The 13,389-nt window shown below is 36.4% G+C and overlaps 2 protein-coding genes across 2 annotated transcripts; one reads left to right on the top strand and one right to left on the bottom strand.

Moving 5' to 3' along the window:
- Window positions 1–4,279: 4,279 nt before the first annotated feature.
- Window positions 4,280–7,848, bottom strand: Wdr82 (WD repeat domain 82). Its single transcript, XM_089631411.1, has one exon. It carries the CDS (start codon window positions 7,748–7,750, stop codon window positions 6,806–6,808), a length of 945 nt encoding a protein of 314 aa, XP_089487537.1. The 5' UTR covers window positions 7,751–7,848; the 3' UTR covers window positions 4,280–6,805.
- Window positions 7,849–9,019: 1,171 nt separating this feature from the next.
- On the top strand, window positions 9,020–12,572 carry AlaRS (alanine--tRNA ligase, cytoplasmic). Its single transcript, XM_089651688.1, has 2 exons — window positions 9,020–9,159; window positions 9,567–12,572. The coding sequence occupies exon 2, from the start codon at window positions 9,587–9,589 to the stop codon at window positions 12,485–12,487; it is 2,901 nt and encodes a 966-aa protein (XP_089507814.1). The 5' UTR covers window positions 9,020–9,159; window positions 9,567–9,586; the 3' UTR covers window positions 12,488–12,572.
- Window positions 12,573–13,389: the final 817 nt, after the last annotated feature.

Raw genomic sequence — 13,389 nt, 5'->3', positions numbered from 1 at the left:
TTACTATCACATCGAGAAACGTCTGGACGCGAAACACAAAGCTGGTTGGTTGCTGGGAAGTAAATTATGAACATTTATAAAAGTGTCGTAACTAAATACTTAAACAAAATATTCAACTCTGCAAATAGAACCGAATTTTTTTGCCGAATTTGGACTTCGCAAATTTGTTCATAACGTGGCGAGTAATTTGCGCTCCCATGTAAAAATGTCTATTCATTCAAAAGCAGATTTTACTTTTAAGAAGTAAATGGTGATATTATAATGCGAGATGCCTATTTACTGTCAGATTGATTTATTGACGAATCACAGTCAGATTAACCCCCTTCGTTCTTCAACAGTTGATTTTACCCCTCGCCATTATCTTCTCGTCTATTAATTCCTATGTCTGTGGGTGACAGTAATGCAGTAATGTTTATAATGCATTTTTCTAATAAAATATGTGGTTTTTTCATAATTTTAGTTCGACGAAAAAATGTAAGATGATCTATTTTTAAAACCCTTTGTTTGATTTCATAATTTTAATATTTAAATAATTACATGTTTATTTCTAATAATAAATTTTGAAGGCGTATTCCATCATCTTTGAAAAACAGTTACTAGCTTTCGGATACATTAAAAAATTATTTGGATTTTATTCAGAAGCAGAAATACACACAAATTCTCCGACTTTCTGACAGCATCTTTAACCTTTCCGGGAGTATGGACTCTAATGAACGACGGTACACACTTTCGCCAAAGGAGTATGGACGGCTATGGACAACAGGGGTCGCATATTCATATTCGATGCGGTGACCGGATAAATCATCACAATGATAATTCATCACATCTTTAAAAAGTTATTTAAAGTGATGGAAAGTGATGAAACAAAAACTTTATTAACTGGGTTAGGTTAGGTTAAAAAAAAAATTTTCATCATTTCTAATGACTTTATATCACTTTTTAAAAGTGTGTTGAATTGTCACTGTGTTGAGTTATCATGGAACCCTTCGATGCATATTCTGTAAATATGCATCGTATTGCCATCTATGGGCATATTCCTGTAACTTTACACCAATTTTAAACATTTTTCATCATTATTACGGCTGTTATTATTTTGCATACTATCATAAAATTTAATAAAAAATATTTTTTTTTATTTATGTAAAAAAAACTCACTCCCCAGAGCACGGCCAGCATTACGTAACTTACTCCCGGAAAGGTTAATAAATGTAACGGTCAATATGCCAGAGGCCTGAGGGTTAACATTTCATAAATGTATCAATAACATCGCAATGAAATATTTTACTTCACATTCCTGTTACCTACCTCAGAACAGGTTACACTTAGTGAGGTTAGGTAATGTAAAGTATACAACTAAATTATATAGAAAAGGATATCCCCTCCAGCCTGTATTCTATATGACTTTGACATAAGGCAAAGTAGGCACTACGCAATTGCTCGAGAATGTTCTGTCAAAAATTCATTTTGTGCTTCCCAGTGATTTTTTTCATCAATTATAATGCCAAATTACAATGTAATGTGTGTGTTGAATTGACTCACTTTTGCTCTGGTTCGGGCACCAAGTTGTTTTTTTTAATATTAATATTATTGATACCTATTATTAGTGATATTATTAATCTGCCGTACTGTTTACGGGAAGTTCCCCCCCGACCCGTTTGCGTTGTTTGCATGCCCCAATACAAATATATGGATCAGTGGGCTCTCGGTATCAGGGCGGGACCGATGCGGGCACAATTGGAGCAGTCAACTCTGGGCACCGAATTTCCAAGGCGCTGATAATACCTAACAGTCCTAACACATCGCCCTTGTCATTATTTTTCATAAAAATGAAGCTACACAAAAATACAAATCATATTATTCTGTACCTCAGAAATCAAAAGTCGGTTGTCACATTTTTGAAATTGTTCAGGAGAGAGGAAATAGTAAAAAAAATGGATACCAGACCTTTTATGTTGACCTAACTTAGTTTCACATTGTCGTAGTACAACCGTCTTTATACCTCTGTAGATACTGAAAAAACTAAAAAGGTCTCATACATAACTCATTTTCACAAAAAACTGGACAAACGACTTTGACTTATGAGGTACAATATTGATTTCAGTGCTCCTGCTCAGTATACCGCACTCAGTTTTTGTCAATTATTTACCTACCGCCTAAGACAATTTTATGTTTAAATTTTTTATTATTTAATGCTTTGCAAGGAAGATAATTACATTTGAAAGTCAATTATTTTGTAATTCTGAAACGTATGCATCAAAATAGCCATTTATTAGATGTTAAATTTAAATGTAAATGTATTTCACAGATAAAAATTATACAATTTTTAAATTGAGTTAATTAACTGTCAAATTGGAATGTGAAGAAATTTGAATGTGTAGAACAAATTTCAAGGATAAAAACATTTTTACAACCAATTTTATCAAATCTACATTGTTATGCTAAACTGCACCACATACATTCCCAAAAAGGCCGCTACAGACGTGTTGCTAACTAACTAACCATGACGCCACACGTAGGGGTAGGCAGAGAGGACCGACCGCCAAACAATTCGGTCTTGGCACACACTCCTTGCCTCATTCACACTCAGTGGCGGTTCGTGGTTTTTTTAACAGGGGGTTCAGAAATTCAAGAGAAGATAAACATATCTAATTAAAATTTACTTACTGTTGTCCTACGTCAAATAGTCGAATACGGCAGCAGTCACACAACTTAAATAAAGTTAGTGGGAGGGGTACCTACATATTATTGTTTTTAAATCACTTTACCTAGACACAATTATTAGATAATGAGAAAAGTTTTATAGGAATTAAATTGTTTAATGTTTTTATAGCACTCAATGTAGGTACGTTGCTAATTATTATTGTTTTTTAGAGAAGAATAATTTCGTAGAATACATAATAGATATTTTAAAACATCAAAAAAACAAATAAAGGTGGCACGAAATAAATTTAAAAATAGGTAGTAGATTTACAAATGCCATAAGCAAACGGTTGGAGAAATGCAGAAACAAGAAAACAAAAATATGTACAAAAATGACTACAAAGTTAAATACCATAATATAACATAAAAAAATAACACTTAACTTGCATCCCTATGGTTCAAAGGTTAAACGTCGGCCGCGTTCTCGGGTTTCTTCGGTTACATTCGTCAATGTTCGGAGGTCACGTGATATCACAACGCGTGTTCGGCGCACACAATTTGTCTTATTTTTGCAAAGAAAGACCAAATTTTGTATATATCACCGTCATAGGGTCTGTACCGGCTAAGATTATTTTGTATGGAGAGTTTGGCGCGGATTTTAACTCGCACAAATTTGGAATAGGCATCGTATTTTTCGGTGGCGCGGGTTTTGAAGGCGAAATTTTAATAGCGTGCTATCTATAATGTGCTTATATTATTATAAAACAAGGATGTTTTATTTTCTCATATTTTTAATGGGGGTTCGCCGCACAAACGCACTTTAGAGAAAACCGCCACTGTTCACACTCTTCTATTATTCTGACTCTTGAGATGGCCTGACTCGAGTATCTTTTTCACTCGATCATGCCATGTCTTCCTTGGGGGTCCTCGACTCCTTCTACCATTCCCTCTTGCTTTATATGCCCAAACGATTTGAGCATCGCTTTCTTAATTTTACTCATTACGCTTCCATCAGCCTTGCATTCTTTGCAGATATCCACATTTCTCACATGATCATCATGGTTTTGCCGCACATAGGCCTCAGGGATTTAATTTCTACAGCATTCCGACTGGTTTTCCCTGTAGTTTATCTATCGTTTTTAAGAAAACATGTAGGAAGAGATCGAAAATACGTTTTTCTAAAGGAAAAGACGGCAACACGGCCAAGCCTTTCGACATGGTGGTTTCAGCTAGTACCTGGGCCAGCCAGAAGTCTGTAGACTTAAAAAAAAATGAAGTAATAATAATAATAATTAATTAAACCCTTACAACCGATTTAAAAAAAAATTAAGTAACTAGTAAAATTAACTCAACTAAACCGCATTTTAATATAAATTGTCAATGTTTACCATCAATAACAAAAATTTAATTTTTTAAATTTTACAGAATCAATTGAAGCTTTTCGAGACTTCTCATTGACCGGCGAATGATGAAAACTTTTATTAAAGCTTTATTAACAATTTATACTGACCATTTAATAGGTTAAATATACCTACTTGACCCCTATCCCTATCTGGATCCTTAAAAATCCATTTCATATTGAAAATATTGTGATATTTCAAATAAAAAGAAACATGTATTTTTATACTAAAATATATTTCACTCTTTAACATCTACACTTTCAATATATCCTAATACATTAGTTCAAATATAAAATATGTACAACATAATAATTATTCTTAAACTTTAATGTACAGACTTATACTAAAAAAGTAATACAACTAAACCATCCTTACAACGTTGGACGGTTATTGATAAAAAAAATCTGGGAATAGAAAAATACAATAAGATCTTCATTATTCAGCATTGTCTTTCATCTTTAGCCTTTTACAACATATCGAGAGTGCAATGCTATCCAATGCACTTTCACAACATTGGTTTGCAGACATCAAACTTCAATACCGAAATCTAAGTACATACACATTTCATTAACTACCCTACTAGCACAGAAGAAATACCTACTGTTGAATACATAAAACATGTACATTGTTAATATTTTATCATCTTTATTATGTCTATTAAAATTATCAGCATCAATGGAACTTGAATAAAAACGGTACTAATCCATTTAAGAAATAATGAATTGTCTTATACTGGAAGTTTCATTATTCTAATTCTGCAATGAAATACAATCAGTTATAGAATTACAGCTAAAACAGTCATGACCGTACACGTAAGTAATTAATTATTATAAGAATCTTAATACGTAAGCCAGAATATCCGACACGATTGTAATGGTGTTTAGAAACACCGATTATTACTTTGCTTCCCTCTGGTAGGAAAAATTAAAGAACATACCCTTCTGTGCCAGACAATAATTAATTATGAACTTATTATACAAACTTTGTATATATATATTTTAGTAAGCCAATCCATAGAAAAAGCATATAAATGAACAAATTATAGTATGATATGTCTTTCAAAAAAATTCTATAATCCAAGAAGTTTAAACAAAACATTTTTCAATTAAAATCATGTGTTGTACATTTCACTCAAGGGATTTTTTCTTTTATGTTGTGTGTATTGATAACTTATTTTTATGTTACTCTTATCCCCTTCATCTATGATGGATGGTTCCTGACACTGCATTAGGGATTAGAAATTATTCTTGGTAAAATAGGAAAAGCTTATGTGTATTCGACTAGGCTTCCATACAATGTGCACATCTGCAATTTGTTTACTACTGAAAAACTTATCTCAAATTCAAACAGGCGTAGGATTACTACTGTATTTTAAATGTCTTCTAACTAGGGTGATGCATCACATTTGTGATCAGAAAATCATTTGATTTTTCACTTTAAGCATGTACTTTAGTGATTTAAAGAGTATATTATGGAAAAAGGTATAATTAAAATAAATTTAAATCTCAAATGTCTCCTGTCTGCTATTAAGATGACCCTGTTAGCTCGTTCGCTGCCACCTGGTTCCGATCGGAACTGTTTGGATTTAGTTCATTTACATCCTCAAAATTTTGTGACAGTGACTTGCTAGACATATCAAATGTCTACAAAGTGAAACTCCAAAACAACAATATAAATATTTTTATTTGACTTTGTTGATCAGGTCATGAAAATACAATAGGGATTTTCTCACCTAGGCCATAAAAAAAAATAAACAAAATTTAAATATGTACAGTTTGTAAGATAGTAATAAAATAATAATAACCGTTAAGAAAATTCTTAAATCATCTTCTTTGTCTGCTTCTAAAACCCATTGAAACCATTAAACCGCAGATCGCTGAAGCAACATTTGCAAAATTGGTGGCGGCACTTTTTCAATATTCAAATAAATTACGGAATTCAGATTTGCGCAGCAGGTAAAATTTCTTGAGGCATTTGGTAGAAAAACTCGAGGGCTTCCCATAAGAGATTGAAAAATAGCAATGACGTAACTAAACAGGTAAATCAGGAATCTATAATTGATGCACAGTGGGTCGCCATGAGTGTTATATGCATTAAAAGTTTCTATTGATAAATTTGAACCAGTTTTTGCTCATTCGTTGTCCAATATTAACACAGTAAAATCGTGAAAGTAATAATTTTACAATTGAAGAGAATAATATTATGAGGGTTAAATTATCAAAATTTAAAGAAATATTACTAATAGATTTGTAAATACGCTAAAAGTATGTTAATTAGTTTCATGGACACCCGTTAAAAATATGACGGGATCTTAAACTATTAATTATATTTCATGTCAAATGCAATAGCCTCGAAACATTTTCATATGTTATAAAATTAGATTAAAATACAAATTATATAAAAATGTTCTCAAAAGCAGTACTCTATAATAACTTAAATAAAGAAATGAATGTATGATAATTGGAATCTCTGCGAAGTCTGCATATATCAATTGTTTAATACACAGTTTACACTCAGAAGGAAGACAAACTAACCATTATAATCCAGTGCCTTCAAGGTTAAGTTGTAACCAACTCAGTCAAAATAATAAAGCTGTGTCACAGCTGCACTTGTGAAAAGTAACAACAATTTGAATGTCAACCTCTTGACCAAGTAGAATCCAATACCAATAATTTGGGATAACGATTCACCGATAGTTCTGTTGAATATTCCCTCAAAATGGTGGGCACATCAGTGAGTACATTTTCTAGCGTACATTTGTTATTTCACACATCCTCAATTGTTGGAAGCCAAAAGGCCATATTGGTGCAGGCTGAAGCCAACATCATAAACTTGGGGTTGAACTGTACACACTGGATGGGAGCGGGATGGTCTCCATTCAGCACGCATACTTTATATCCGGTATCGGCGTTCCACACGTGAACGCGCCCGTCCGTGGAGCCACTGAATATGAACTGGGAGTCGGGGCTGAAGGAAGCTTCAATAGGGATGCCTTTGTTGTTCAGATGTCCAGTAAACGTTTGTAGAGGGGTTCCGTGGAAAGCATCAACCAGCCTGATGATAGATCCATTTGTGCTAATAAGCATTGTCTTTCCGTCCTTGGAGAACTTGAGGCCTGTCCAGTCACATTCTTTTTCTTGATTCAGTTTAAAAGTCAAGAACGGCCCCTTGTCAAATGATCGCAAGTCGTATAATTTGATACTCTCGGAGTTGACTCCGGCGGCGAAGATGAGTCCCTCGGGGTCGTAGGCCGCCACGGGCCGGCCTGACAGGTGCATGAGGCCTTGACAGTTTGGCGATCTCAAGTCCCACAGGCGGAGTGTCTTGTCGAGAGACCCGGATAAGAATGTGTCTTCCACGGGTGACAAACATAGCGTCACTACCTTCTTGGTATGCCCTGGGAAGTATCTAATATATTTATTGTCGTGAAGCGACAGGTACCTGATGGTGTCATCGACTTTAGTGGAACTGTGTATAGCGGTGTTTTTCGCGTGGGTGAAATGAATTAAATCGACGCCATATTTTTTGCTATTCACAGTGATCATCTGAGTCCCTTTCTCGCAATCGTAAATAACTATTTGATCATCTTCACTGCAGGAAATCAAAGTTTCACCACTCGGCGAGAAGTCGATGCTATTGATTTTATCAGTATTTTCACGAAAAACCTTGGCAACTTTGAAACTTCGAACAACCTGGTCTATAAGTTTCATTTTGGTAGAGTTAATTTAACGAATCGGTTTAGGAATATTAATAATTATAGCATTTGAAAATCCGAGAACTGCCTACAACAAATAACAATAGACGGCCATATACAAATTGCAGAGAGCAAAGAGCCGGCAAAACTTCATCTATGGTTTCAAAAACGGTGGTAAAATAATGAAATTAGCCTTTTTTAATTTTATAAAACTATAATTTTATAAACCCTTTCATTTACAAAATAAAGCTGTATTTTTCTTATTAAAAGAATTGGTAAAATATTTTTAAAATCCTATTATGAAAATAATATGCCATCGCGAGTTACTTCTCCCAGTCACGAATATTGGCATTACCATTATTACCATAAATATGATCATTATGAAGTATTGACCTTATGTATTGACCTATGAAGCCCTCGACAGAGCGTTAGTGCGATTCTGTATGAATGTCATTGAAGCCAAATCCAGGGTGAGGGGAAATTGCCTGGCAGCCATCTTGTGTGACTAACTTTTGAACTGATTTGTATGTAAAGTGGTGCATAATTAACTATTATTATTTTATCTTTGTGTTGTTATTTCAGTTATAACGGCTTATAATTTTTTGGGGTATTTGATGAGACAAGGAATCGGATACGTCAAGTGGGAACGCCCTTTTAACAGAGTTGATTAAATTTTTAGTTGGACGACTAAAGTTGAAAGCCCGTCTTTTTTTGCTGTTCAATTGTGAGATATCGTTCGAGTTTTACACCGAATCGACCCTTATGAACACATGTATCAACTCGCTTGCGAATTTTAGTTCCTTGCATCCTCTTGTATTGTTATTTCCATTAGCAAGTTGAAATCAAATAATGGTATTTATATATAAATGCGTATTATGCGTGCAGCGGAATTCGGCAACTTTACCAAATTGTTTATCCGAATTTCGTAAGTGGTTTTAATACCCTTCATATTGTAATGTCATCTCTTTCAAGTATTACATGCACCTATTGAACCACATAGAATCCATTTTCTAACCCAAATATTACGTTTTTGTGCCTTTTCAATGACACGTTCTTATGCTCGTTCCGCAAAATGTCAGAAATTATAGAGACGTACGCACGAATAATTTTAGTTGACGCCATCTTGATTATTAATATCGGTTGGAGTTAAGCTGAAACGTCTGAACTGGTCTGAACTAAATCTGTTTGATTTAAAAAAAAAAATCAAAAATTTTCTCAATAGAGTTAAGTGGTTTATTTATGGTCAGACCGTATTTATGTTATGGTCAGACGTTTCAGTTTTTGTCGTTCAACTAAATTCGGTTTGCTAAGTTTGCTCACGTTGCTTGCGTTGCTTTGGCGGTGGCGGTGACAGCGGCGACGTCTCGAAATTGCACGAAGCTAGCCGGATTTCGGTAGAATACAATATTTTTCGTTTAGTGCCAGGTATGTTGTGGTTTTTCTTGTTTTAAGTGGCAAATAGTATCTGGATGAACGCGTTTGCCCTATTTTAATTGTTTCTCGGTGTCATGAATATACGTCCATATGCTTTTGTTTTACAATATTTAGGTTAACAGAGCAGGTACACTGTAGAAGATTTTGTCCGCAGTCTAGGTAGTAGTGGAAAGTGATTGTTTTGTCTACGAAGGCTTGCGTGTTTGACTGCATATGTTGCGTCATTCAAAGGATACGATAACGAGTCAAATGTTTGTAAACTTATATTTTAGATTATAAATAACGGTTAATGTTGTTTTAATTTAGTGAACGTTTTTTAGTATGATAGTGCAGCAAGGTCGTACTTTCCTTCATTTTTATGTATCGTGTCACCTAACTTTAGTGAAATATTTTTTCAGATCCATTTTCGTCCCTCAACATGGACACCTCGATGACAGCCAAGCAGATCCGAACTGCATTTATTGATTTCTTTAAAGGAAAGAAGCACGAATATGTGCACTCCTCTTCTGTCGTTCCTTTGGATGATCCGACTCTTCTGTTTACCAATGCGGGAATGAACCAGTTCAAGCCAATGTTCCTTGGAACCGTGGATCCTAACAGTGATATGTCCAAAATGGTCAGAGTTGTCAACACGCAGAAATGTATCCGTGCTGGAGGAAAGCACAATGACTTGGATGATGTAGGCAAGGATGTGTACCATCACACTTTTTTTGAAATGATGGGAAATTGGTCATTCGGAGATTACTTCAAAACTGAAATATGCTCCTGGGCCTGGGAGCTCCTAACTGAAGTTCTGAAGCTGCCATCCGACCGATTATATGTGACATATTTTGGAGGGGATGAAAAGTCCGGCCTGGAACCAGACTACGAGTGCAAGAACATCTGGCTGGAGCTGGGAGTGAAGCCTTCCCACATCCTCCCAGGCAGCATGAAGGACAACTTCTGGGAGATGGGAGAGACAGGACCCTGCGGGCCGTGCTCCGAGCTGCATTTCGATCGTATCGGGGGCCGCGAGGTGCCTCACTTGGTCAACATGGACGATCCCGATGTTCTAGAAATCTGGAATCTGGTGTTCATCCAGTTCAACAGAGAACCAGACAGCAGCTTGCGTCTCCTCCCTAAGAAGCATATTGATTGCGGATTGGGATTCGAAAGGTTGGTTTCCGTTATCCAAGAAAAAAGCTCAAACTATGACACGGACTTATTTATTCCTCTGTTTGAAGCTATCCAAAAAGGCACCGGAAGTAGACCTTACACTGGGAAGGTGGGTGACGAGGATGCAGATGGTATGGACATGGCCTACAGAGTATTGGCCGACCACGCCAGGACCATCACCATCTCCTTAGCTGATGGAGGCTGCCCTGATAATACTGGAAGAGGATATGTGCTGAGAAGAATCTTGCGTCGTGCTGTCCGTTATGCAACAGAAAAGTTAAATGCCAAACCAGGTTTCTTTGCATCTTTAGTTCACACCGTTGTCGATCTACTTGGAGAAACTTTCCCCGAAGTTAAACGCGACCCTCAGAGCATCATTGATATCATCAACGAAGAAGAAACTCAGTTCTTGAAGACCCTCACTCGCGGAAGAAATTTACTGAATAGAACAATTGGTAAACTGGGCGGAGCCAAACAAGTACCAGGAGATGTTGCCTGGCGATTGTACGATACTTATGGTTTCCCCGTTGATCTAACTCAGCTCATGTGCGAAGAGAATGGATTGAACGTTGATATGATCACCTATGAGGAAGCCAAGAAACAAGCTCAGTTGACCTCTCAGGGTAAGGGTGGGAATCTGGAGGATACTCTGGCACTAGACGTGCATGCCATCACAGAGCTTCAGAACTCCGGTGTGGCTCCCACTGATGATAGTTACAAATATAAGTATTCCTCATCCACGGAGAAGAATACCGAATACCAGTTTGAACCGTGCACCGCAACAGTTATAGCTTTGAGATTTAATAAGCAGTTTGTGGATGAAGTGTCATCTGGCCAAGAATGTGGAGTTCTTTTGGATCGCACCAGTTTCTATGCCGAACAAGGAGGTCAAATATTTGATGAGGGATTCATGGTCAAAATTGGTGATGAAAGCGTTGAATTTGTGGTGAAGAATGTTCAAGTTAAAGCTGGCTACATCTTGCACACTGGTGTCATAGAAGGAAAACTGAAGAAAGGGGATCAGGTAGCTCTAAATATTGATACAGAACGCCGAAGACTCGTGATGAACAACCACACTGGAACACATATCTTGAACGGAGTGTTGCGTAATGTTTTGGGCAATGATGCTGATCAGAGAGGATCACTCGTAATGCCCGACAGATTGAGATTCGATTTCACCAACAAAGGTCCAATGACTGTCGAGCAAATTAAAAATTCTGAAGAACAAGTCAAGAAAATAATAGAAACGAATTCAAAAGTATATGCCAAGTCTATTAAGTTGAGTGTGGCTAAGAACATTAACGGTTTGAGAGCCATGTTCGATGAGACATATCCGGATCCTGTGCGAGTTGTGGCAGTTGGAGTCCCAATTGATACCTTGGAAACAGACCCCTCCGGGCCAGCTGGACTGGGCACCTCTGTTGAGTTTTGTGGCGGATCTCATTTGCAGCAATCTGGCCACATTGGAGACTTTGTCATCTCCAGTGAAGAGGGCATTGCTAAAGGAATTCGCAGGATTGTGGCCCTCACCGGACCCGAAGCTACTAAAGCTTTAAATAGAACTGCCGTTTTGGAAAATGAAGTGAATGTCATTTGCGCCGCCATAAAGAGTGAACCAGCTACCCTCAGCAATAAGGAGCTTGTTAAAAGCATAGTCGAGTTAGACGCTAATGTCTCGCACGCTGTCATTCCGTACTGGAAGAAAGATGAGATCAGAAATATTCTCAAAGGTCTGAAAAAGCAACTAGATGACAAGGACCGCGCAGCTAAAGCAGCCATCCTGGTCAATGTGGCCGAAGAAGCCAAAAACTTGTGTTTGGCTAATCCAGACGCACTGCTTCTGATCAAAGAACTGAAGGCAGAAAACAATACGAAAGCTTTAGACGCCGCACTGAAACAAGTCAAGACGCTGTCTCCCAACACCTCTGCTATGTTCTTTTCAGTCGACAGTGATTCCAAGAAGATATTTTGCTTGTCTGCCGTGCCTAAGAGTGCTGTGGAGAAGGGTCTGAAGGCATCCGAGTGGGTGCAGAGTGTTGCCGGTCTGATGAAGGGGAAGGGGGGAGGCAAGCCGGAGTCTGCCCAGGCCTCTGGGGATAATGGGGCCTGCCTGCAGGAGGTGCTTCAGCTGGCTGAGCAGTTTGCCAAGACTAAATTGCAATAGTAACCTCGGTGCTGGGTTTGCTTAATCACACATTTATATTTATACGCATTTCATTATGAAAAATACATTTAAAAAAATATTTTAATGAAGTGTGTTTAATTTTTAATCCTTTCCCTAAATCGTTTTCAATCCCTGTCTAATTTAATACATATTATTAATTCCCCTCTCTGCTCGTTCCACCAATTCCATATTTGATTGGTGTGAATATGTAGATATAAAATGCGATGGAGATTCTAAATTATCTGTACACAATGAAAAACCAGTTTGTTATTCAAATGACTATGTTACTCACAAGTATCAACTGATTGCACAATTTTGATCTGTATTTCAACTTGTGCAATACACATGACAGGCTTAAAAAACAAACATGTTCTACCGGTAGATTCTGGGCAACCAAAGAATGTTAACAGATGTTATAAAGGCATTATCTAGCACATGTTATGTTTTTGTTGTTGAAGAAAATTTCACATAGAAGAAATAAAACCATTATCTTAAAATTTTATCCCCTGATAAAATTCTAAGTATAAGGTGATTTAAGACAATATCTTTTTTTAATGTAAATGGGCATTTCTAAAAAAATCTGCTTACTGAGAATTTGTCACTGTAATTATTTTTTTTAAATTTAGATCTTTCAAATACAATATTGTACTGCCTTGAATATATTTGAAAGAATTGAGTTTTTATACACACAAAACTATTTATTTATTCTTATTGCGTATGTACAGGCGCATACAAAGCGTCTCTATATATTTTAAAGCATAACTTGCAAAATGTGTATTTTCATAAAATAATTAAATTTACGCTATCTATGAACGCATAGATTATAACGTACATTATGTTTACCCTTATCTAACTTTTTTTTTTAAATTTACTACTTGTGTAATAAAGCAATTTATTCAATT

Source organism: Hesperophylax consimilis, chromosome 4 (assembly GCF_061612785.1).
Source record: "Hesperophylax consimilis isolate HC1 chromosome 4, BYU_Hcon_1.0, whole genome shotgun sequence".
In the NCBI taxonomy this organism is placed as follows: Eukaryota; Metazoa; Arthropoda; class Insecta; order Trichoptera; family Limnephilidae; genus Hesperophylax; species Hesperophylax consimilis.
Note: the sequence above shows the minus strand (reverse complement) of the source record. Positions and strands in the feature narration are given on the sequence as shown.